The sequence below is a fragment of the Bacillus rossius genome, chromosome 10 (assembly GCF_032445375.1).
Source record: "Bacillus rossius redtenbacheri isolate Brsri chromosome 10, Brsri_v3, whole genome shotgun sequence".
NCBI lineage: Eukaryota > Metazoa > Arthropoda > Insecta > Phasmatodea > Bacillidae > Bacillus > Bacillus rossius.
The window spans coordinates 7,038,255-7,065,425 of NC_086337.1; the positions used below are offsets into that span (position 1 = coordinate 7,038,255).

A 27,171-nucleotide genomic window follows, 5' to 3' on the forward strand; every position below is an offset into this window, starting at 1 on the left:
ACGGCGTATGCATTTTACGCCTTTAAATCTAATAAAATGCACGCACTTTTGTATGTTGTAAGTGAATCCAATTATAAGTACAAATATGGCGTTTATAAATTATTGATTTGTATAAACAGAAAATTGTGTCTTCTTGGTTAGAACTTTTGCAATTTTTTTTAATGATTTTACATCACATAATACTTGTGTTGCCTTCTTTAAGCAACAACTAAATCTGATTTTTTTTTTTGTTAAATGTATATTTCTGTATTCAATTAAATATAGGACAAGAAAACAATGACGTTAAAATTTTTTTGCTACCTTAAAATATTTAAAATTACTCTTTATGTATATACCATAAGTTGGCAAACATTTATAAAAATAATTATTTGCATTAAATGTTATGAAATAATTTCATCATATGAGAATAATTGTCATTAATTGTTTTTCATTTTTTTCATTTTTCATTTCATTTATTAGCGTCCTATATTTGACAGTACATATGTCCAGGTTTTGTCAGCAACATTATAAATAAAATACAACATCATAATACACTAACAAAACAATATAATCATTATTCTTTACATACTTAATATTTTGAATTACATAAATGACAACCGAATATATATAAATGGCTGGAAATGTTAAGAGTTTGTTATTCAGGAAAATAGGCCTACAAGAATCTGTCTTACTAAGATTATAAATAATTCTAATAACACGTTTTTGAAGCTTAAATATCTTTAGCCAATTTAAGGAATTTCCCCAAAAAAATAACACCATATCTCATTATTGAATATATGTTTGCATAATACATAGCCATTACAGCTTTATGTGAAGTTACAGTATTAATAGTTTTTATGGCAAAACAAAGAGAACTAAGTCTACGACACAGAAAAGATATATGATTATTCCAATTTAGATTCTCATCAAGATTCAGTCCCAGTAATTTTGCTGTTTTTACAGTATTAAGAATATTATTGTCAATAGTCACTTCAATATTATTTAATATATTTATTTGAGAGTTAAAATATATAATAGAAGATTTTTGAATATTTAGAATCAGTCTATTATCAGTAAACCAAGTTTGCATTTGGTTGAGGGTTATGGAAATTCTTTTTTGTAGTTCCTGTAAAGTCTGGCCTGTTACTATAATGGAGGTATCATCTGCAAACATGATAGTCTGGCCATAATCTAGAAACAAAGGTAAATCATTAATAAAAAGCAAAAACAAAAGTGGACCGAGAATTGAACCTTGGGGAACACCAATACCAATTTTCAAAATTTTTGATCTAGAAGTAGTGGTAATATTATTATAAGTCACATTAATACTAGTAATTTGTGAACGATTTGATAAGTAAGATTTTATAATATTGTTTGCAACACCTCTTATACCATATTTACTTAATTTTTCTAATAAAATATCATGGCTTACACAATCAAATGCTTTGGTTAAATCTACAAGTATGCAAGCTGTCAAGACTTTATTATCTAAATGAGAATAAATACTATTGAGTAGAGTGAACAATGCTTGTTCCGTTGACTTGCCTTTAACAAAACCATACTGATTACTGGTAATTATATTATAACAATTTAAGAATGAAAGCAACCGTTTTAATATAATCTTTTCAAGAATTTTTGAAAAATTTGGTAATAAAGCAATTGGTCTATAATTATTAATGCAGGTAGTATCACCCTTTTTATGTAGTGGAATAATTTTCGCTATTTTGAGCCTATCAGGAAATATGCCATTTTCTAAGCATTTATTAAATATATAGACAAGGGGCTTTTTAATGTGTTCTGCACATGATTTTATTACAGAAATAGGAACATCATCAAGACCAACAGAATTTTTATTTTTCATACCTCTTATTATTTGAGTAATTTAATTTTCATCTACTGGTGTTAGGTACATTGAATGCAAATGCAAATGAATATCAAGTATTCTAGGTGATATTCCTGTATTTATAATGGTTGAATTGTTTTTTATTAAAGAGGCTGCAATTTCCGTAAAATATGCATTAAACTTATTAGCAATTTGGAAACTGTCAGTGATTGTATTATTATCATCATCAATTAAAGAAAAGTTATGTTTATTAATTGTATTTTAATTGTATGAAGATTTACATACCAGCATTCTGTATATTTTTATGACATGTGCAGTGAGATTAAAAAGTTAAATAATAGAAATAGTATTTGAACATAAAGACATTCTGCTTGTTGCGGAGGAGATCAGTCACCTAATAGGCTTGGAAGTGTAAAGACAGCTGTGGATTTTTTGTCTTCCCGAAGTTCAAATACCGTAATTGAATTAATTGACACTAATATTTTTTTTTCATGTGACTGGTTTCAAATACGTCTTAATATAAGTTATACTTATAAATAGTTGTCTGAAGAAAAGAGAATGAAAAAAGAATTCATAATTTTTGTAATTTATTTTAATTTTTTTATTTGAATCTTTTAGTTTCTAGGTAAAATTGGAATCTAGTATTCAAATTTCACTCTAAGCATCAAATTCTACCTGAGTTATGAAACAACATTAGATCTGTTATTTTTCTGTAAAAGTAATACGTCAAAGTCGGGTAGAACCCAACTTTAACAACAATAACAACTCTAAATTATGTTTTCGACTCGCCAGACCTTACTAGTTGCAAGAATTCAGAAATTTGTTAGTCCATGAAATTTTTATGTAATTTTGTTCTCTTTTAATGTTAAAATATTCAAGTTAACCAACAATAAAACATTTGTTAAAATGCTACTTTCCTTATTCATTTAATTTAATGGAATTTAGTAACTGGTAAAAATAACGACACAATGTTTGTGACTGCAGAAGTTACACTAATTATTTTGGCAACCAAATCCAAGTACACTTAAAAAATACAGCAGTATGAATCAGTCCACCAAGAAATATATTTAGGCAATAGTTTGTAGGGTTACGAAAAAAAAAAAAAAAATACTTAAATTTGTTTTCAGCCTAATTTTTTCATATAAAATTTAAAACAAAGTTTTTAATTTTTGATGAGTCTAGAGAAATCGTTTTAAAATAGAATTCTGAAGAAGGGGCCTATTAAGCGTTAACACAAATAAATTATGGATAGTAAAAGTAAGCTCAGGAACAGTATAATTAATTTACGGTTATAAAATTAGTTCTTAAAATAAAGACTCTCTTAAACAATGAACGTTATTGAGTTAAAATAAGATAGGATGGCTGGTCGCTACAGCAGTATCGAATATAATTTCGAAACACAACTCATAAACTTTGTACGTGTTTTTGGCATTGTTTTCTTGATAATCCAATACACGATCAAACTCTATTCGACAATCCGTTTGAAGGGTACAAAACTATGTCGCTAAGATTTTTTCTTTCTCATTTCCATTGGCCTACAACACAAACTCTAGATGATTTACTTACAAATAACAAATGGTTGAAGTAATATCTTGTAACGTGTAATGAAACCATTGAAATATCAAGTATATATTATAAATTTGCATGATTATAAAGCTCTGCAGGAAATAGTAAATTTACATATACAAAAAAAACATATGAAATATTTTGATTTCAAACTTTTGTCAAAAGATAGACCCGTAAGTCTGCTAAGTATGTATTTATTAGACCAATTTTTAAACTAAAATAATACTACTTAACTGTGAATCGCACATAACGAAAACTTAACAAAATGTTTCATTGTGAATCTATTGGCTAACTTTCTGTGTTGTATGGGATGATTATACATTTTCTATAAGACGTCGACTAGCCGTAGTCATTAATGCATTTTATTACACGTAATACTTCAGCGAACATACATTATTATTGAACATTGGACTGTGAATGAATTTTTCCGTTTCACAAATGACCAACAAAGCGGAGTTTTAACAATTAAAGGAAATAACATATAAATTCAAAATACTTGTTTTAATTACGCAGTTTCAAAACACGAAGAGTTATTTGGTGTTCACTATTACAAAGAATAAACCAATCGTATTGTTCCCAGTTTTAAAACCACGTAATCAAAACTACCCATCAAGTTTTAGGCATTACTAGCTCATTTAAATGGCCGTTATTTCCATCATATTGGTAATTGGATGTTAACTTTATTTTTTAATTCAGTTGAAGTAATTTTTTGTTAGATTGCGCTTCAAATAATTTAGGATATTTTTTTATATCATAGTTCAACTTTGTGTTTCAATTGGAGATAAGCTCATTTTTTGACTATTCTACAATTAATAATATATAATATTTATTTCTCACAAATGTTCTTTGTTTAATGTACGTACTGTGTGGAAATGCCATTGTTAATAAAAAAAAAGTTTATAAAATGTAGTATTTAAAGTAACCAATAGAAAGCACTCGTGGTAAAGATGGTTAGGTATTCATCTCCATCTAGCGGGCAGAGTGAGAACTATGTAGGGACTGCATGAAAGACCGTATGAAAACCTTCGCTACAAACACACAACCGAATGTTAACAATTCAAGATCCACACAACTTAGAAACGTCATAACGTAGAAAGTCACAACTTAGAACTATCACAACTTAGAAACACACAACTTAGAACTGTCATAACTTAGAAACACGTAACTGAGAAACACGCTACGCAGAACCACACAACTTAGAAACTTCATAACGTAGAAAGTCACAACTTAGAACTATCACAAGTTAGAAACACACAACTTAGAATCACGTAACTTAGAAACACGCAACGCAGAACCACACAACTTAGAAACTTCATAACGTAGAAAGTCACAACTTAGAACTATCACAAGTTAGAAACACACAACTTAGAACTGTCATAACTTAGAAACACGTAACTTAGAAACACGCAACGCAGAACCACACAACTTATAAACTTCATAACGCAGAAAGTCACAACTTAGAACTATCACAAGTTAGAAACACACAACTTAGAACTGTCATAACTTAGAAACACGTAACGTAGAAACACGCAACGCAGAACCACACAACTTAGAAATGTCGTAACGTAGAAAGTCACACTTAGAACTATCACAAGTTAGAAACACACAACTTAGAACGATCATAACTTAGAAACACGTAACTTAGAAACACGCAACGCAGAACCACACAACTTAGAAACATCATAACGTAGAAAGTCATAACTTAGAAAATTCTAAGTTATGTGTTTCTAAGTTGTGTGTTTCTAAGTTATGACAGCACCCCTTTCTGATGTAGCTCTTGAATTATTTCCCCTCAAGAAATAAGTGTTCCTGTTATCTTCTGACATCATGCATGTGGGATCTCTAAACTTGAGTTAAAATTTTTCAGTTTGTTGTAGTCTATATACTTCGTGCTAATCCTTTGATTTATGGTCCCACGTTGTGGTAGCCAATCTAAACGGGCCTTAACTATCAAAATCTTTATTATTTATACTAAATATATTTGACTTTATAAGACTCGAAAGTACTTAAGACTCGTTCTAGTGTATTTATATGATAAGAACAAAAGTACGAATCATTTAATTTAATTTGTGGGCGCCATCAACTTCTACGAAGTTGAAATAATGAATAATCATTGCAATTACTTCTATTTTAATTAATTTGTAATACACACCATTAATTAAAATATATTTATTATTGTCCGGACTAATTCAGGGGTAGAGTTGGGTATGTCGTGGAAAAGTTCCTAAAACCTTGGATTAGCTGGTATACAACAATTTTGTGAATTTTAACTCAAGTTGTCTCTCACTTTAGCAATCTGGTAGTGTGAAAAAAATTTAGTAAGGGATTTCAAGTGATATTAATTATTCCCGATTGTCAGTTTTGCAAGCTAGTAAAAATGGTGACATTCATTCATCATTATATAACCGACCTGTTATTATAGTTCCGTGGTAACGAACTATGCGTTACTAGGTTTGCCTTCTTTCAGCCAGGACCTCAGCAATGAATCTTCTGCGTCTTCATCCTTGGCACGCCCATTCGCTGTCTTGTACCTTCGTCCTGTGAACGCCTAGTATTAACGAGTCGTCTTCGTCCTGGGAACGCCTTTCGTTGTTTCAAACCTTCGTCCTGGAAACGCCTCTAGATGACCATCTTCGTCCTGGGAACGCCTATCGTTGATCGTCTTCGTCCTGGAACGCCTAGCGCCGTTTCCGTATGTTCTCGTACAGTTGAAAATTAGAAATACTTCTTTCTTCGTCCTGGAAACGCCTTAATCTGATTTCAGTCTTCGTAGTTTATACTCGTAGTCTTCTTCCTGGTATCGACTTGTAATATTCAAATCTTCTTATAAATAATAATTCTTCTTTATTTCAATAACTATCTTCAAATCATTAATATTATTCCTATTTACTATCATTTCTTATAATTCTTCAAAATATTTCACCAGTTATAAGTTCAATTTCTGTAGTCATAAAAATGTCATGTCTTTACTATTCGAAGTTCCTATATCAATTCCCTTTCGTTTTCTCTATTCCTTCCAAACAAAACTTTTATTAGCTGGCAATAATTTTTGTTAAATCTTTTCCACCAATACCAGATTGTTTTACAAATATTCATCATATAATATTACATATGAACTGTGAAAAAAAAACATTCTTATTCGTTAAACAAATATCATTACTTGAGCAAGGAAGTATTACATTCAAAGATATAAATACAAATTACTGATTTTATGGTTCATAGAGAAATAAAATGTGTAGTGAAGTGAGATTATAAATATGCTACATTAATTTTGTTCATCCATCTTGTTATGTGAAATTAACAAGTTCAACCTTTATAGAATGCCCCTCCGAAGAATGTCTACATTGTGTATGGTGACACTATACACTGGAGGTATTCTTCCAATAACAATAATACACTATGGACAAAATTACACTTGAACACATATCATCGTTACATATTTACAAGAATTACATACAGTTCACACTCAAATAATAAAACAACAAAACAATTCTCCATTTAATATGTACATGTTTTCTATTTTAAACATAGTTAAACAATTGTATCATAATTTTGTTTTGTTTTCGTACTTAGTAACTTCATTAACCTTTCACGTTATACAAATATTATGCATTCATATCATTAGTGTGTGTGTAAATAAGACAAACTTTCAAATAAACGATTACTTTGCCCCTCCAAACTTTAATTAATGGTATGTTTTTTTCAATAAGGTTGAAAATTTAATTCGCTATCATGTTAGGGTCTTTATAAATTCTTAATTGGGTTATATTGTAATGACCTATGATTTTCCCTGTTTCAATATCTGCTAATTCATAACAATTTTCTCTTATAACCTTAGTTATACGATAAGGACCTTCATATAATAAGAAAAGTTTCTTTGTAACTAATTCCCAAAATTGACTGCTGTAATTAGTTCTCTTTAGTACTAAATCGCCGCAAGATAAATTAATTTTATTTCAAGGTTTTGGTCTTCTTCTGCGCGCGTCGGCGGCAGCTATTAAAAAAGATTTTACCTTATTTTGATTTTCATTCCGTGTTTCTTCCTCCTTAATTTCATTTTTAGGTTGGTGTGATTTTATTTGATACGGGTTTGTCAGAAAAAAATTCATTGTGTAATGATAAGACTTTAAATAAACATCCTTTTAATTTTTCTTCATTTAACGAGTTACCTACTGTAGTATTCTTAAAATCTGATTCCAAAGCTATTGAATCATTAATATTACTACCACATGTTTGTTCTTCCCTTCTTTTCTTCTTTAACGTGCAGAAACAATGATCAGTAAATTTCCAATTTTCCTTAGTGTTTGATGACGATTCGTCGTCATTAATAGTAACTAGACATCTTCTAAAATCTAATATAACATTGAATTTTGTTAGAAAATCAGTACCTAGAATAATGAGTTTCGACAATCCATTAACAATTAGTACGGGTACTAACTTAGTTGTTCCAAGTCCATTCACTTCTAGTAATGTCTGTTTGTTGATGATCGTACTACATTTAGTCGTCACACCTAAGATCTTTAAGTTCGGTACGGGCAGAATAGGTAATTTTACTCCTGAACTTTCAATCATCTCGACGCAGTCAGAAATGATGCAAGAAATTTCAGCCCCACTGTCTAACAATACTGGTACTTTTACTCCGTTTATCATTAAAGTTATTTCAGGACATAAAGCTTCTTTGTCGTTAATCGCGGTTTCTTCATTTGTTTCATCGCTTAAAAATTCCCTGTCATTGTTATTTAAAATTATAGTGTGTAATTGTTTCGTATTGCTTCTCATAGACATATTCAACGTTTTTCCGCTATACAGTACAACCCGGTTATAACATTCCCGTTTTTAACATTTTCCCGCCTATAAAACCATAATTTCATGGTCCCGTCATTTCTCCATTTATCACAATGCTTTAATTTCCCGCCTGTAACAATATTAAAATTTCTACATTCCCGCCTTTAACGTTCAAATTTTCTTTGATAACTGCCACAATTTGCAGTATCCTTTCCTTCAAAGTCATAATTTAGAGCGAAACCATAGCTAGAAAATACAGCACGCATATACAAACATCAGATGTTTACATTTGAGTAGTTCACCATAGACGTGGTACACACGCACTCCACAACTTGCACCGGATCGACTATCAATATGGCGTCCTGTTCACGCTTGTTAGCCTATGACTTGTTCCTTTATACTTATGATGCGCATTTTGTGCACTGATACATGGTCGGAAACAGTGCTACTGTAGTCTATGGTGCTGGTTTTTGTTTCAAAGGTTTAACACCTTGAAATGGTTAACTGTTCTATGGATATATTCACGGCTTTTGTTTGTGGTTAACCTTTACCGTAATTTTTTTTTTTTTACTTATTGTAGTCACGGTCGTATTTAATTAAAATACGCCGTATTGAAATTTTATTCAGGTTTTAGTACGGTTATGATGGCCGATAAATATAAGCGAAAATATATTCTGTAGCTGAAAAAATTCAGTTTATTAACCAAGTGGACAGGAACCCCAACAAAACGCGTGTTGTGATTGCAAAAGAGTTGAATATTTCTGTTTCGACTCTGAACTGTATCGTACAAAACATTTTTTTTTCTTTAGCATATTATTAGGTATTAGGTATTACCTATAAATAAAATTAACCAATTTTCCACTCTATTGCTGTACTTAGTGTAATACTCCTGTATTTTGTGTTGTTTTACCTAAACTTTTTAATTTAATCAATCCACGCGTAATTTTTACAAAGTGAAGATGATTTCCTGCTTATAACATTTTCCTGCTTATAACATTTTTTTATGTTGGTCCCTTGGAGAATGTTATAACAGGGTTGTACTGTAGTTATTTTCGAATCCATTCTCTGGTTTTGGGTTAGACGTTCGGAGTCTATCCTCTCTAACCCTACTTAGTTTAACTGTTGCGCATTTTGGTTAGCCTCTGGCGAATGCCATATCGCGTTTGAATTAAACTCACGGTTGTTAAAACTCATTACATTACTTCCTCCTTGTCCGTTCGGATGTGTTGAATTTTCAAACGTAAGTTTGGTGTTTGGTCTCCATTCTGGTGTTTGAACTAAATTACATACGACTTGGTCCCTTGGTTTGTTTCCTTGTGTCGGAAATCTAGTATTCGTCTGTTCCTGTGACGTATTTTCAATTGTATTCGCATTTTGTGTCATTTGAGTCACCGCCCCTCCTGCGTTCTGTGTATCTTTACAATAGTCGTCATTCCTTCTCCAATTTCCCTTCATTTGTGGTCTTGAAAATTTATATCTCCTATCTGATTCATGATAATTGTTTCTATTGTAATTCTGGTTACCATATTTCCAAAAATTCATCATATTGTATTGGTTTCTGTCATACCAGTTTCGTTTATAATTATCGAATCCCAATGTGTTAACTCGCGGTGGTCTCTGTTCTCCTGTATTTTCAAATTTTCTTTGGTGCCAATTTGAATACATAGGTACATTCGGTTTACTATTGTTACGATTTTCATTCGGTTCTCTACGTTCGCATGTTTCCCTGTTCGTCGTCGTTTTCTCCAACTTTTCGAGTTTGTCATACACTAATAACTGTTCTTTGAATTCGACAATATTTGAAAATTGTCTACCCGCAAACTGTAATTGATATTTAATAGGTAGTTGCGATAATATTAGTGCGACGAATTCCGCATCCTCCATTCTACAATCTAAATACCTGGTTCGTTCGTACATTTCACTAACATGTGCTTCGAAACTTTTATTTTTCTTATCGAATTTTTCGGCATGTAACTGGATCCTTAGATTACTCTGAACCCTAGTATTCCAAAATTGTTGTGTGAATAGTTTTCTAAATGTTTCATACTCAGTAACAGTATCTTGTAACATTTCCCACCAAAAGAAAGCTGTGTTCTTTAAACAATGACTCACACATTTCAACTTATCTGCTTCGTGTAGTGCGAAAGTTTTGCAATATTATTCGAATGCTCTCAAAAATCGCATAGGATTTTCATTGCTAATTCCGGAATAAGTTGGTATGCTGTCTAACCATTTCTTAGCTGGATGATGTAAAGCTAATATCGGATCTGTTATAGCTGTTTGCATGATGCTATTATTCGTATCCGAACCTCGAATAATTCCTGCGGAATTAGTTAGATTATTAGTTTCCGGTATTGTAGTCTGTGAATGTATTACCTCTACTTCTCTATGATTTCTGACGGTATTTCGCAACTGCATTTCTTTTTCTATTTCCCCGATTCTTCCTTCTACTCCCTCAAATCTCACTTCATTTCGTCTGTTGGTTATGTCTAATTTTTCCTCGACTATAGTTACCGCGATACTTTGACATTTACTTTCACATTCTTTCAATTTTTCCTCTACTTTAGATAGATCCCCTTCTATTCCTTCTAACCTATCACATACTATAGAAACTTTTCTTTCTGTGTCCGTTACCATTCTATTCATGGCTGTATTAATTTGCCTAAGATTTTCTAATAGTTCCTGATTATATTGTTTACGTTTCTCCTCCTCTTCGCGCTTTTCCTGTCTACGTTTCTCCTCCGCTTCACGTTCTTTTCGTTCCCATTTCTCCTCCTCTTCGCGCTTTTCCTGTCTACGTTTTTCCTCCGCTTCGTGTTCTTTTCGTTCCCATTTCTCCTCCGCTTCGTGTTCTTCCTGTCTACGTTTTTCCTCCGCTTCGCGTATGAACATAAATATTTGTTCAATTACTGACATGTTAGTTTCCCTTATTCTCGTATCTACTTCGCCTATTTGCGGTGTTGGTACGTCGCCCTGTCTGATGTTACTGTCTATTTCAGTTTGATCTGTGTTTTCAGATGGATCTGTTTCTGATGTAGCTCTTGAATTATTTCCCCTCAAGAAATAAGTGTTCCTGTTATCTTCTGACATCATGTATGTGGGATCTCTAAACTTGAGTTAAAATTTTTCATTTTGTTGTAGTCTATATACTTCGTGCTAATCCTTTGATTTATGGTCCCACGTTGAGGTAGCCAATCTAAACGGGCCTTAACTATCAAATTCTTTATTATTTATAATAAATATATTTGACTTTATAAGACTCGAAAGTACTTAGACTCGTTCTAGTGTATTTATATGATAAGAACAAAAGAACGAATCATTTAATTTAATTTGTAGGCGCCATCAACTTCTACGAAGTTGAAATAATGAATAATCATTGCAATTACTTCTATTTTAATTAATTTTTATACACACCATTAATTAAAATATATTTATTATTGTCCGGACTAATTCAGGGGTAGAGTTGGGTATGTCGTGGAAAAGTTCCTAAAACCTTGGATTAGCTGGTATACAACAATTTTGTGAATTTTAACTCAAGTTGTCTCTAACTTTAGCAATCTGGTAGTGTGAAAAAAATTTAGTAAGGGATTTCAAGTGATATTAATTATTCCCGATTGTCAGTTTTGCAAGCTAGTAAATGTGGTGACATTCATTCATCATTATATAACCGACCTGTTATTATAGTTCCGTGGTAACGAACTATGCGTTACTAGGTTTGCCTTCTTTCAGCCAGGACCTCAGCAATGAATCTTCTGCGTCTTCATCCTTGGCACGCCCATTCGCTGTCTTGTACCTTCGTCCTGGGAACGCCTAGTATTAACGAGTCGTCATCGTCCTGGGAACGCCTTTCGTTGTTTCTAACCTTCGTCCTGGAAACGCCTCTAGATGACCATCTTCGTCCTGGGAACGCCTATCGTTGATCGTCTTCGTCCTGGAACGCCTAGCGCCGTTTCCGTATGTTCTCGTACAGTTGAAAATTAGAAATACTTCTTTCTTCGTCCTGGAAACGCCTTAATCTGATTTCAGTCTTCGCAGTTTATACTCGTAGTCTTCTTCCTGGTATCGACTTGTAATATTCAAATCTTCTTATAAATAATAATTCTTCTTTATTTCAATAACTATCTTCAAATCATTAATATTATTCCTATTTACTATCATTTCTAGAGCTGGGCGGGATCCCGATTTTTCGGGAAATTTCGGGAATGAATTTTTCCCGAAATTATTCGGGAAAGTAATATTTCCCGAAAATGTATATTGATAATTTTTCTGATAAAATCACTGCGTAACCTATCTTTAGGTGTCTTCGTAACGGAACATAAGTTTTCTGTGATGACAGTAGAACCTCATTTTTACGTACCTGAGATATACGAATTTGCGTAATTAACGTATTTTTTTTACTGGCACCGTTATTTTCCCTATAGTTTTAATGCATTATTTTCCCGTTTAATGCAAAGCATTTCCCGCAATTAATGTTGCATTAGCGCTCCATTTTATAGCTAACCGTGACACACGTTTAGACGGAACAATAAAAGTAAAGCGAATTGTGTAAACTGTATTTAGTTTACTTTACTACGTGCGTTTGTGGCCACGGCAATTTCTCAGCTTCGTTTGCCATTGTAAACATTTTTTTTTGTGCCACTTGCCAAGGTGTACCATACGGCCATGAGTAAAACGTTTGGTGATGTGAACGTTCAAAGTCTTGTAAATATGGCGTCTTTGTGCATGTTCGGTGATGTTCGTTTTAACAAATAAGAAATATTGCGGAAAGACGTTGGCGACACTGATGTATATTACATCGAAATGTATTTGAATGTTCATAATTTTGGTGTTTAGGACAAACGACGGTGAAAGCAAAGATAGGCGTTGAGAGAAACTGTGGTGAAATGTTATTTCTAAATATTTACATATCATAAAGTTTGTCACCGATGCTGTTCCACACACAAAGCCGAGCGCCAGAGATTCAGGTTCCTTTTTCTACAGAACAAGATATTCAATGTATTTTACTCCGGTTTTAAAAGCATTGTGATATTATCTGTGTTGGCGAGTATTTTAGTGTGAAGTTTTTTACATAAGGTGTGTGTGTTTACGTACGTGAATTTCATCATGGAAAGTCGCCACACCAAATTAAAAACTCCTATCTGGTCTTTTTACCAAAAAATGCCAGATAATGTGTCTGCACAGTGTAAACAATGCAAAAAGGTTTTAAAAACCAATTTTGGTAGCACATCTGGGTTGCTTCGACATCTGAGGCAACATCCAAATTTGAAAAAAGAACTGGAACAGATAGAAGCAACACGGAAAGGCGGAAATATTGGGGAAAAAACTTTAGAACCAACAAAGAAGCAACTTCGCTTAGACGAAACTTACAAATGGCCTTCAACACATGAAAGGGCCATTTCACTGACGAACTGTATTGGGGAATGGATAGCTGATGCTATGTTGCCATACAGTACAGTGGAAAATCATAAATTTCAAAAAGTCCTTAAAATAGCTCAACCACTTTATTCAGTGCCATCTCGTAACACTTTTTCAAGAAGAGTAATACCTGAACTGTACAACAAAACAAAGGCAAAAATGTCTGAACATATTGCCAATGCAATAAGTTTATCCAAAATTGCTTCTTTATCATTCACTTGTGATTTGTGGACATCTGCTAGCAACGAAGCATTCATGTCCCTGACATGTCATTTTATTGAAGATTTTGACATGAAGAAGTACTGTTTAGGGTGTTACAGCTTTCCTGGTGGACACACTGGTGAAGCAATTAGTGAGAAACTAGTAGAGTGCTTCAATGAATGGGACTTAGAAAATGCAGGGGACAAAGTGGACATGTACATTGTGAGTGATAATGGACGAAACCTTAAGTTGGGACTTTCGCTATGCAAACTTAAGTTTACGCAGCTGCAGTGCTTTGCACATACACTGCAGCTTGTATTGCAAGATGCTGTTAAAGTAACATGTGAGATCAAAGAGGTACTGAAAAAGTCACGTTCTATTGTTGGACGATACAAACACAGTGCGCGAGCAACTGAACAGTTGCATCGAATTCAAGAAGAACTAGATCTGCCGGTACTAAACTTGATTCAAGATTGTCAGACAAGATGGAATTCAGAGTTTTTAATGCTGAAGAGATTGTTTGAAAACAAGATACCTCTTTCTCGTCACTTACCAACACTGAACATGGACAATCTGCAGTTGAGTGAATGGAACCTTATTGACTCTTACATTAATATATTGCAACCATTGTATGATGCTACAACCCAACTTTGTGGTGAACGTTCACCATCAGCATCAATGGTCATTCCGGTCATTTTTTCTCTAAAAAATTGTCTGAAGGCCTACATCAACACCAATGCAAAACAGGGATGGGAGTTTGCAAATGAGGTACTTCTGGCTCTCCAAGCACGATTTCCATGCTACGATCGAAAAGAGCCATACTATACTGCAATGTTAGTAGACCCGAGGTTTAAGGCTGTTGTAATTCCAACGGAAGAAAAACTTTTGGCACGTAACCACCTGGATAAAAAAGTAAAAGAAATCACACAGGCAACGGCACAACCAGGTATTGTTTAATTTATTTGTAGGCCTAGTTATTTTATTTATACAAAAGCCACTATAGCATTGTTTAAGAATGTGGTGTTTCTTTTTCTTTCAGTAACAACTGCAGGTACCAGTGAGTTGGCACAGAGTTCTACTTCTCTCTGGAGTGTTTTTGACGAACTTGCTGAGAGCGAATCAAGTAACCAGATCATGTCATCAGAAACTGATTGCTATTTCAGTATGCCTGTTATACAAAGAAGTGATGATCCCCTAAAGTGGTGGAGAGAAAAAGGAAAAGATGCGTTCCCTAACGTGTGTAAAGTTGCAATGCAGTATTTAGGCATCCCTGCAACAGAAACAGCAAGTGAACGTGTGTTTTCTTCTGCTGGGAACATTGTATCCCCCAAGCGTATGTCCCTTACCTCAGAACATACAGAGGAACTGGTGTTCATACACGAAAATGGAGGCATTTCATAGTATTGTTTATTTTTTCAAAATTTTTATTTTAATACTATGGCTTTTAAAAGTTAAAATGATATGGTTTTGATAGCCCATTTTTTAAATAAATAAATTTGCTTGGATACAAATTGCACTTTTAAATAATTCCCGTTCCCGTCCCGTTTCCCGAGGGAAATCATAGCTTCCCGCCCGAATTTTTCCCGAACCAAAATTACCTATCCCGTACAGCCCTAATCATTTCTTATAATTCTTCAAAATATTTCACCAGTTATAAGTTCAATTTCTGTAGTCATAAAAATGTCATGTCTTTACTATTCGAAGTTCCTATATCAATTCCCTTTCGTTTTCTCTATTCCTTCCAAACAAAACTTTTATTAGCTAGCAATAATTTTTGTTAAATCTTTTCCACCAATACCAGATTGTTTTACAAATATTCGTCATATAATATTACATATGAACTGTGAAAAAAAAACATTCTTATTCGTTAAACAAATATCATTACTTGAGCAAGGAAGTATTACATTCAAAGATATAAATACAAATTACTGATTTTATGGTTCATAGAGAAATAAAATGTGTAGTGAAGTGAAATTATAAATATGCTACATTAATTTTGTTCATCCATCTTGTTATGTGAAATTAACAAGTTCAACCTTTATAACGGGAAGCAACATAACCAAACATGAATGATGCGCTGGCGACATTTTTATAAGCTGCACGCCGCGGGAACGCAGACAATCAGATAAAGGAAATACCGTTTAAAAACGTCTTTAAAAGAAAATTTACACGTCAGACAACTTTGTATTTCTGTTAATTAAATAAATAAGTGGTAATTACCAAAATTAAATTTTAGATTGGACCTACACCGCGGCGACGCAGACGATCAGATAAAGGAAATAACGTTTAAAAACGTCTTTATAAGAAAATTTACACGTCAAACTACTTCGTATTTTTCTGTTAATTTATTAAGTAAGTGGTAATGACCGAATAAATATTAGATTTCTACTTTAAAATACATTGTTTTATATGGAAAAGATACCTACGCAAAGCGCTTGGTATCTACTAGCGGGACCAAAAACATCATGCGACGTTTACACGAGAAGTTTTTTAATCCCAATTTTGACAGCCTAAAATATGGTTGCGACGATTACGCGCGCGCGACCATTATGCGATAAAGTACGGTATTTATGGTTGTTTAATTAGTTGATATTGTATAACTTATAGACTTCTTATCTCTTTGATGAACTTCCAGCTTATTCTTAGGACTTGAAAAACGATACTCAAGAAAATACTTAAGAATCATAAATGAACTTGCTAAAATATTGCCACTATAAACTTTATCTATGCAACATAGACTGGATCACTCACTGTCCATCGAGATGATGGACCTGGTCTTCTTGATGGCTCCCTTGACGGACATCTTCCTCTTGAGCAAGCGGCCCTTGCGGACGGCCGGCCGGTTCAAGAGCTGCGGCCGCGACGTCAGCGACTTCAGCAGGTGTTCTTCCAGGTACTTGTGGACACACGGGTTCAGAGCTGTGAACAATAACTTACTGCTTGCACATTTCTCCTCGCACACAGCTAACTTTGACTGATCGCTTGTGAGACCAGCCTTGTTTTGAAACATCAAGAAAGTAGTGAATGTGATGTGTTTTCCCCTGAAATGGCTGGCTGAGGAATGTTATAGATGAACACTGCTTATTGCAGTCATGGTTGGCCTCAAGAGGATGGCTGGCAAGTGGAGTAGGAACAGGTGTTAGGCATCAGAACTCGTACAATAGCTGAGCACGCTGACGCTCGCGTGGGTCGCCTGAAGCAAGCGACTGCAAACAGGGAGCGACTCAACTACTGTGCTTGTCAGCTCTGCAACACTCCAGCTTTCTTCAAGCTATTTAAACAGTGTTCTGTTTTGTTTTCCTCTCAAAACAATTTGATATACAGTAAAACCTTTTTGTTGCGACCCCATTTATTGCGACCACCTCTCTATTACAACCTGATTTCGAGGAACCGTGAAAAAATTGCCGAAAATCCGAAGAAAATCGGACAGAAAATAAGTTTCTTGTGGTGAGTAGCCTGTTACTGCATTTCTCTTGCCGAGTGCTGTACTGCCGTAGGCAGCGCATAGCTAAAAAAAAAAATACCACGTCCTGTCGACCGCTGTCAGCGCTTGACAACCCACATTCCACGTCCCTTTATCGGCAGGGTGCAGATAAAGGTTTTTGTAGCAACATGTTTACGTTTAGCTTTTTGCGAGTGTCTAGTGTGGTACGCAGTTAAGGCAAAGCTACCTGCTGGATTTCTCTTGATTTTGATTACTAACAGTTAACAATATTTGCTTAGTTTTTGAAGTCCGATTTGGTTTATTTTCTGGCTTGAATTTGTGAACTATTGTTGATGACTTATGCAGGTTTTTTCTTTCTATTTTTTCCGATTTTATGTATTATGACTTAATAAATAAAATACAGTTAAATATTAATTACTATTAATACAATGCAGGAAAAACCCTCCGGCCGCAGCTAGTGAACATGGTAGTCGGCCGCTCGCTCGCCCTTGCTCACCCTCTCCCTGTACCGTGCGCTGCGGCCGACCTCGGATGCTGCTTGTACTTGTTGACAATCACGGTATCGGCTTCATTTTAACGAGAGTAAAAATATATTAAAACTGTCAGCAAATTGATAAAAGCTTTATGTGTCCGCAAAACAGGGCACAACACTGGCCCGCCAGTTGTTTTCATTAAAAAATGTGGCTAAAGAACTTGCATGGATCAGGCTGAAAACATCCGGCAATACGTGTAGGTTATAAGGAATCTTGTTATGAATTGAGATGTTATGTTTTTCGAGTAGATATACACAGCGACCGACTGGATGCACGCCCGCCTCAACTTGTTTTAACTGCCGCAGCAATGTTTATTTTGACAGATCAAGCAATTATCTTTTCCCGTGGGTTGACAGAAAAAGGTAGCTTCACTCAGCATAAAAAAAAGGCTACGCCACTTATTCCCAAAGCAGGAAACACACTGGCTGCCTTCTGTCTCCCCCGCATTTATCTGTCTTCTAACATTCCACGTCTCGCCTCTCGCGCGAGCAATAACGAAGCGACCACGCATTGGGCCGTTTTATGCTTTGTTTGGTGACAGTAGCTTGATTTTATTCTGTATATTCCTTTTCATAGGACCCTTGCTATTAAAATACATTAATATTTAAGTTTGAAAGCTTGTAAATTCCTTGCCAGAGATGACTGAACTCGAACTTGGTGTGAAAAGATACATATTTTGACATACTTTTTTTTGGGTGTGTTTGGAGGGGTGGGAGGGGTCCGAAAATATTTACAACGATCTTACCCCTCCCTCACCGCTTTAGTACCCCATTCATAATAGCCCAATTTTACGGGAGAAGGGATGGTGAAATGAGCATTTTCTCACTGAAGGTTTTTCAAAGGAGAGCGAAGTTGGGGTGTTATAAGGGAGGACACTAGATGGTTTGTGTGTCTGGGAGGGATGAGCTAGCCTTGAAGAATGATTCCGGGGAGGGAGGGGTGAGCTCATGCGTCATGAAGCCGCTGCCGCCAGTCAGCCGGGCGAGCTTAGTGTGCGCCCACTCGCGTTGCAGAACCTACCGCTGCCATATTTTTAAAGGAAATGTCCCATTATTTTTTTGTTATTCTTACATGAACATTATTGGAAGTATTAAAGCCGACACAAAAATACGCTGTGTGATAAAATTAACAGATTTTAATGATCTTTCATTTTGTTTTATTTCCCCGATTTTCACATTTTGGTCAAAATGTCCAATTTTTTGACGGTTCCAGAGAATGTATTCGCAAAATCACTGCTTCGTTAAATCCGGGGTTCGTGACATCGGGGTTCTAGTGTATTTAACTACGGCAAACAGAAAACGTTCATGTAAACTAACCAGTAAAAATAAACTGTATTTTGACATATTTTCTTTAGAGGTGGCCTGTAGGGTGACGGACTTGTCATGAAGGTTGAAGTGGGTTTAAAGCAAAGCCGTCTAGCATTGTGAGTGACAGCATCCTGCCATTGTACAGCTGGTTTCTTAGCGTGTAGTGGTTTGGGAAGGGGGGGGGGGGGGGGGTGGGGGTGGTTGAAATCAACTGAAAATTTCGGAAAACATCTATTACGACCTCCCCTCTATTACAACCCTATTCCTGGGAACCGTGAGGGGTCGTTTCAGAAAGGTTTGACTGTATTTAACTCAATAAGATTTCATCAGTGTTGGTAAAATGTACTATACAGTAGAGCAACCATAAACCATAATTCCCACAAACGGAACTCCCGATATCCGGAAATAATTTTCCAAAAAAAATTAAAAAACATTACAAAACATCTTCAAAACATTTCCGCACTGGAACGAGGCGTTTTTGCTTTTGCCTGACTGTACATGTCTGTCAGAGAGATAATTATAGCCAGTCTTTCCCGCGCATTGCGTAAATACACCGCTGGTTTTCGTGTCGGACGTGAATTACTATAAAGATGTTTATGCTATAAGTAGTTTTATTGTTTCACTATGTCAAGTAAACGGAAAATTCCGGCCGGCCCGAGAGTATGTACACCGACTCCCACTATACACGCTGACACACGTAATAGCGAGTAACATTTACTTCCAACGTGTGATGCTTTCAGTTTGTAGACAATAATTTAGTGTACAAATACCTATGTGTTATGTACATATTTATACGTTAATATATGGTTAAACAGTCTACATTTACATGAATTTCTCTATCTCTGTGGTTTTAAACGAGATGCTTGAAGTTAGTGATGGCCCGATATTCGATATCCGATATCGGAGATCGGTAATATCGGCACATTTTTCAATATCGGACATCGGTAAATACTTGCGATATTTTGATAACCGATGTTTTCTCTCGCCAATAATACTTCTCACATAACCTTAACCGTAATTCCAAGCTTATTTTCCGCGGGCGTAATTTATCTTTCTTCACGTCACCATATTACCTAGTAATTCCAAGCATATTTTTCACAGAAACAATTTCAAGATTTCAAGCCTATTTCTTCTTTCTGATACTGCAATGCATCCCGACGGTACAATTCTTCCATGTGTACACAAATCCCAGTCATTAGTGCATATTTATTCGTTTCAGATATTCGCAAAATGTTTTCGCTTGATGAATTTTCGTAGTTCACGAAGTGTACATAAATTGAAAACATAAACGAAAATAATTACGATATTTAATTTAATAAGTGGTGTAGCCGTAAGTAAACATGAAGAAGAATAAAGTTGCTGCTTGATATAACAGACATTAGGTTTGTTTGACTCAAGGTCTCTCGTGCTCCTTGGGAGTTGAAAGAGTTGGGAGCAAGTTGACCTGAGGGCAAAAAGAGTCGGTAACTTTTAATACACGAAGAAAACGCGATTTGTTGTAAAACAATGATGGCGGAAAATATAGCAGACATCGTGAGAAATTTGTTTGGAAATGAAAGATTCATCTGAAGATGAAGTAGCTATTGATTTACCATATATTGGACTACCAATTATGAGAGAGCTTGATAAAGGTAAAAAAAAAAAATATAATTATTGCTTTTTGACTTTAAACCGCCTGTGGTATGCATAAGCTAACCTGTACTAGGAAACTATTGCAAATCTTTTGATTGTTAAATAAAGGACGCCGAATAAGTTATATTGTAATGTTTTACCGCTTCAATGTCGTCATCTATTAAAATATTACCGTCATCACCAAATATAGCTTGATAACATATTGACTCCATCGTCAAAGTCGCGCCAAAACAACCAGCAGACGACTTGCCCTCGCAACTCTTCCTCGAGAGGAGGAGCATCGAGAGCATGACCTGAGTGACCTGAGAGCAACTTGCCCCCGCGAGTAAAACGACCATCCGCCATACTGCTTCCGGAAAAGGGAGCCCTGAGAGTTGACAGGTCAAAAAGAGACCTCGAGTCAAACAAACCTATGTTCTTTCCGTGTCGTTTCATGGTCGCCAACTGCTGTTCTATACAAAAACACATTACGTAAGTTTTTACAAAAGCTAAAATATGAAACGTGGTTACGTAGGGCAAGTTGCAGCAAAGGTATTATGTTGGCTATATTGAGTGCATTGAAAACAACATAAATAAAGATGTATGGTTTTATAAACTCTGCAGTACATTTCAAGTTGTATTGAAATTACTTTTCACGTATTTTTAACGTGTTTTCGCACCAATAAATGGAGTGATACACTTGAACAATGGTCACAAAATTTGCTACTTGAAGACCTTCCTTTCTAGCGTGTCGTTTACCGTGATGAAATTTTACAAAGGGTACAAAAGTTTGATGTTTTTCGGCGGTAGCCTACAACTCACGTAGTTTAGGTTCCCTACCACGTTCGTGCAACTTTGGATTTCTCTCAAAAATTGAAATTTAAAAAAAAATCGAAGTGTTAGGTTAGGTTAGGTTAAGTTAGTCACAACATGCTTGAACTTCTGATTTAGCGGCTGAAGTGGCGTTAATAAACTTCGGAAATCTTCGGAAATTCTTGCAGGGAACCGAAACTACGTGAGTTGTGGGCTTCCCGTTTTTCGGACGGTATTTTTCGTAGATTACAGTTGAGACACTGGACTCAGTACATGCAGTGGCTTGTAATTCATACATTATAAGCAAATACAATAGAGACTAATACCGGACAGCTACAATATTTCTCAACATTTCTCCACAAAAATCTGAAATTTGTTTCCTTGTAGTTACAATATGTTTTTTGCATACTGTAGGTACAGTAGAATCTCGTTATAGCGAGCACGGTAATAGCGAGAACACGGCTATAACGAGGTATTTTTGAGGAATTTACGACGTGATCGCTTGAAGCGCGCTTTTGTTATTTGTCTACTTTATCTCCACCCCTCTCGCTCGCCACTAGACATCTTGCCGTTGACGCCTGTCATATTCTTCAGCCGTGCAGTCGCCACCTAAGTGCGTGGCTTTAAAAATAGAATCCCATCATTTCTTTCTTTTATCAAACTTCCGTTAATTATCTGTGCCGTGTGTAGACAAAGTTTGAGATTGGAACAGAAACAACGTAAGAAAGTATTTTTTTACAAATTAGAAATATGTATGTTTTTGTTTTTATAATCGTGTATATTTTCACGTTTTTTTTGTTGTTATCTTAAAGAGATAATATTAAAAAGCCGCTCTAATGAGATTTAATTGTTTCGTGGTTAACAAAAACTATTAATTGTTTATATTATATTTATTATTATTTACGAGACGTCATACTGCACGCGTACGCAATACGACTGGATTCGTTGCTGCAACATAACATAGCAAATTATGCGGTATCAGAAGTAACGAGTAACGTAACGATAGTAACGAGTACTAATTGTTATAGTAACGAATACATACGGGTACACATTTTTTCGTTACTTTAACACCTCTAGTAGGCACTACCGTATTTATTTCCGAATAGCTAGGACAGTTTTCTTGTAACTTTTGTTTCGGTCAGTTGTTGGGGTATTTGTCCGGGAAAGGGGTGGTGATGGTTTGAGTTTAGTCCCAAATTTATTTTCTAAAAAAGTTGACAGGTTTCTTGAAATGAAAAAAGTATAGTTATCCAGCGACTATTTCGTTTGAGGCGTACGTGCGTTGCCGCACTCCTGCTTTTTTGTAAGGAATTAAATCGTCGCGCTACACTAGCACCACCTGTTAGCAACGTCCCGAACCAACATGGCCGCCAGTAGACAGTCCGCGTCGACGATAGATAGCAGGACAATGCTGCGTCGGCCGCGGGCTGAGATGCTATACTTACCTGGCGTGGTAGGATATTCTGGTTATTTTGACGCAATCGGTGATCGCATCCGTACTTATGGGGTACCGTTTTAAAGAGAATTCACACATCTGCTCACAGAAATTAATATTTCGTTAATTGAACCTGTTATTTTCCAATTATACAGGTTTAAACACAATTTTTATGCTATTTTCGATTAAATTTTATTTTTTGGGGGCCAAAATTTGTCCAATTCTGTTATAGCGAGGATACGGTTATAGCGAGGATCAAACCCGGAACCGTGACACCTCGCTATAACGGGACTCTAGTGTAATACCTACACCAGAATATTGCTTTATATGGCCTTGAAAAACAATTTAAATTTTTAAGACCTTGAATTTAGAGAGCTTATTTGTAGGCCATTATGATAAATTCATTATTAGCTTTCATTTAATGTGAATTTACTATATTTTACAATTAATAAAAACAATATACATTCACATATGTATGTTTTATTAATATTTAACATTTTTCATTATTGTCTCTAACAATACTCCAGAACCACAATTTTATAGAATCAGTGTTAGAAATGAGATAGGCCTATTATCAGAATATCAGAATATCGGGTATCGGTTATCGGATCGGTAAATTTGGAAATATCGGAATTGGTATCGGTATCGGGTTTTTGGATATCGGGCCATTACTACTTGAAGTGTTATTCTTGTGTATGTGAAATGTAAACTGTGCGTGGCAGTGACTATACACTCTCCAGGAAGTGTGAATCACTAGCACGTCAACACAGAAGTAACACAACACTGCAGCTGTAGTCCTATTACCTCCCTCGAACCCTCTTCATCATCCTCTTCGCTCACGTACGCACCCACCCACCCACACACCTGCTTGCCAGATTGTTAGAATGAAGGTAATTCAACCAGCCCGGAGTTTTACGACCCGGCATGTTTTGAAAACAGTTCGGATCTACATATTTGTTATTGTATGGTTTTATAACTGTGGAAAATATTTACAGTACAACTTTGGCTATACATATAAGTTAATATGTGCAGCATGTAACTGCTTTTTTCTTTGCCTCCATACAACTCCCCTTACCCGGAATATTCCCATAGCCGGAATAGACCTCCCCCCAATGATTCCGGTTGAGAGGTGCTCTACTGTACTACGTTAACTTAAATTTCCTAAAACACGTAAAACAAGTGATTTACTTACGATTAAAATATAAGTTTCGCATGGATTAAAAATCGGTAGTACAAATTTAGTAGCATAAAAAATATTTTAACTTTTGACACAAAAATTGTCTGCGGAATTTTATAAAATGAGTATCGAGTGGTTCAAAAAAACATGGTTACAAATACTTTTAGACTATTTTTTTTTTTTTTTTTAGATGTGGAGAGTTTTATTTTAAAAAAAAAGATAAAAAAAAAAAGCGTATACGATTTTTAGTTTGTTGTTGGAAGCCCTGTGTTTGGAGAGATTGCAGTGAGCCGAGGCTGGCTTGGTTGTTGTCTGTTGTGCCAGTGCACGTGATACGCCAGTCGCACCTGGTTGTGTGAGCGGGGTTAGCTACACAGACAAAAAAGGTGCGTTACTGAATGGCACAATCCTGTAATGATATGAGGAACAGAACCTTCACCACAATTTATTATGTGATGGGAGAAGAATGAGTAAACATTTGATTTTGTACAGAGTTAAATAACGAAGTCTGCTGGACTAGCACCGCTCTCGTAATTGTAATTTAAAAGTAACTGAGACTTAAAGTTTATTTTTATTGTATCATTATATGAATTTATTATAAACTAATAAATCTTGTATTCTGTAAATAAAATTTCAAGTGTTTCCATTTGATGCATTTTAAAATTATTTATAATGGGCAATTATATTTTTTATGGATTGTTTCTATAACTTAAAGGTGTTAATTCTACTCTGAAGAATCCGAAAATGATTCCAGAAGATACTTCTCTGACAAGGCTAATTATTATCATTTTTTTGGCTGTGATGCCTGTGTTAGTTTAGTAAGGTTTCACTTTGATTTGGGTTGCCTCCCATTACTGTTTGGTTTGAGTGCTGAAAAAATACTGAGGTTGTGGAATGCTTTCATTACTACTTTTAATTCAGCAAGTTTATTGTTTCATTTTTACAGGAAACTAATTTAATTTAATTTGATTCAATCAAACCACTTTCATTTAATCATGTCATCTCATCGCAATACTTCATTCAAAAGTCCTGTCTAAGTAGATTCTGAGCAGCTTCGGACAGTGATCGCGATCTTATCTATCTATATACTAAGCAACACGGAAATTCAAAAAATTTAAAATTCTAGTAAAAGTGCAAAACCGTAATGTTTCTTTACAAGAGCCAATAAAACAAATTTAGTTAGTATAAATAATATAAAGTCAAAGCACGGAGACTTTTTGTTTCTCGAGCAAACATACAGATCTAGAAATATGCACAATTCTTATTACAAATAAATGTTAAAAATTAAACGCAGCAGACGCATCCTAAATGGTGCGAGGTAAACTAAACCTGAAAACTTCTTGCCTTCCTCACTGGAGTTGAAGCTAAATGAACACTTGCGTGTCTTACTATAAACCACCATTATATGTGATTGGGCTAAAGTTAATAGGCAATAAACCAAGTGGATAGCTTTTAAGGATAGGGTAAACTATAGTTTGTTTATTCATCACATTATTAGTTTCCTGAATTGTGTTTAATCTTACGCAAGTGCCTTTGCCAATGTGAGCACACCAAAATGAAAATTACCTAATGTAGAAGAAGCACTACTTTGAATCTATGACTGCACTAATTCAAATCAAGCCATAATTCATCGAAGTCGTTACTTAAAAACCATGCAAATTGAACAGCGTCAGCTCAAAATACCACACGGTTAAATTTTATATGAATTGTAAGTGAAGCTGCAATTGATGTAATGCAAGATTTGAGGAAGAAAATAAAAGTAATACAATAATAACAGAAAAAACATAAAAAATTAAAGATTAAAAATAAATATATAATTTTCCCCATGTTTTAAATATTGGACTTTAAAAATGAGTTCAGACAGACAATTTTATTAAAGCGGTACACAATATGGATATGAATTCATAAAAAGGATTCAATAAAAGAGTTTAATATTTATTTAGTTATTGAAAAAGGAAATAAAGTGGTCGGGACACACCGCAGACCTGCCAGGTAAGCCACTCTCAACCTTCAAACACAGGACTACACTGGCTGGATAAATGCTTACAAACGACAGTGACTGATGAGAGACTCACTGTCTGGCAAGCCTTCCTCCTGGCTGCCCAGGAAACTGAGGTTGGTGATGCAGGACGTGTTGAGGAAGTCGTTAAGGTTGCCCAGCGTGACTCTGTGGAAGAGAAGCCTCGTGAACATTCTCAGCTGTCGCAGGCACTATGTGACCACGTAGCTACCGGCAATGAAGTTTATGATAGCTCCTAAAAGTAAGGAAGAACTTTTAAACACAAAACATAAAGTATTAATTGTTTTCTTGTTTTTAGTACATTAAAACAATAAACTGTAGAACTAAACAAAGAGTTATGTTCTCATTGAAAGTTGTTTCATTTATAAGAAATGAATAGGTACCAATTGATAAGCATTGGATACAGTTTAATTAAACATTTCAAAACTAAAAATAAAATGAAAAAAAATAGTAATTTATTTATTCTCATTAAAACATGGAGTGAAAACCTCAATTTTATGAATATAATAATAACAAACATATGTAACATGGTGCTTTTGTAAACACTGTTACATTTCAGACTGGCCCAGAAAGGCAATCTGACACCTTTATTATTTGGAGCCATGGTAAAGATAAGCTGCAAGACTTGACACACCTGAACAGCATCCACCTGAACATACATTTCACAATAGAGTTGAAAGTAGAAGGAAAATTGCTTTTTAAGGATGTCTTGGTCACAAGAGAAGAGAATAACTACATCGGCCACAGACAGATGCCTGCAGGCGAGCTCACACCAGCCTCCATCTCATCTTTGGTCAACGGAGCTAGAGCCATTTGCGAAGAAGACAATATTGGGGAAGAAATGAAATGAAAAAAAAAAAATCAAGCACTCTTCAAGCAAATAGTTACTCAAAATCAGAAATTAGGAAAGCCATGAAGCAACCTCAGTAGCAAAAGAAAGAGCATCTTCCTAATAAAGCTTTCATTCCTTACGTCAAAGGTATTTCAGACGAAGTGGCAAGAATTCTTATGAAGCATGAAATTCATACAATTCTCAAACCT

General features: G+C 35.0%; 1 protein-coding gene across 1 annotated transcript in view; it reads right to left on the reverse strand.

Annotated features, from left to right (window-relative positions):
• The window catches only part of LOC134535751 (probable phosphorylase b kinase regulatory subunit alpha), a 582,726-nt gene that overhangs the window by 274,371 nt on the left and 281,184 nt on the right, over window positions 1-27,171 (reverse strand). Inside the window, exons 13-14 of the mRNA XM_063374982.1 lie at window positions 26,186-26,277; window positions 16,541-16,708 (exon numbers count right to left, since the gene is read on the reverse strand). Coding sequence (XP_063231052.1) covers window positions 16,541-16,708; window positions 26,186-26,277 — 260 coding nt within the window. The remainder of the gene's footprint in view (window positions 1-16,540; window positions 16,709-26,185; window positions 26,278-27,171) is intronic.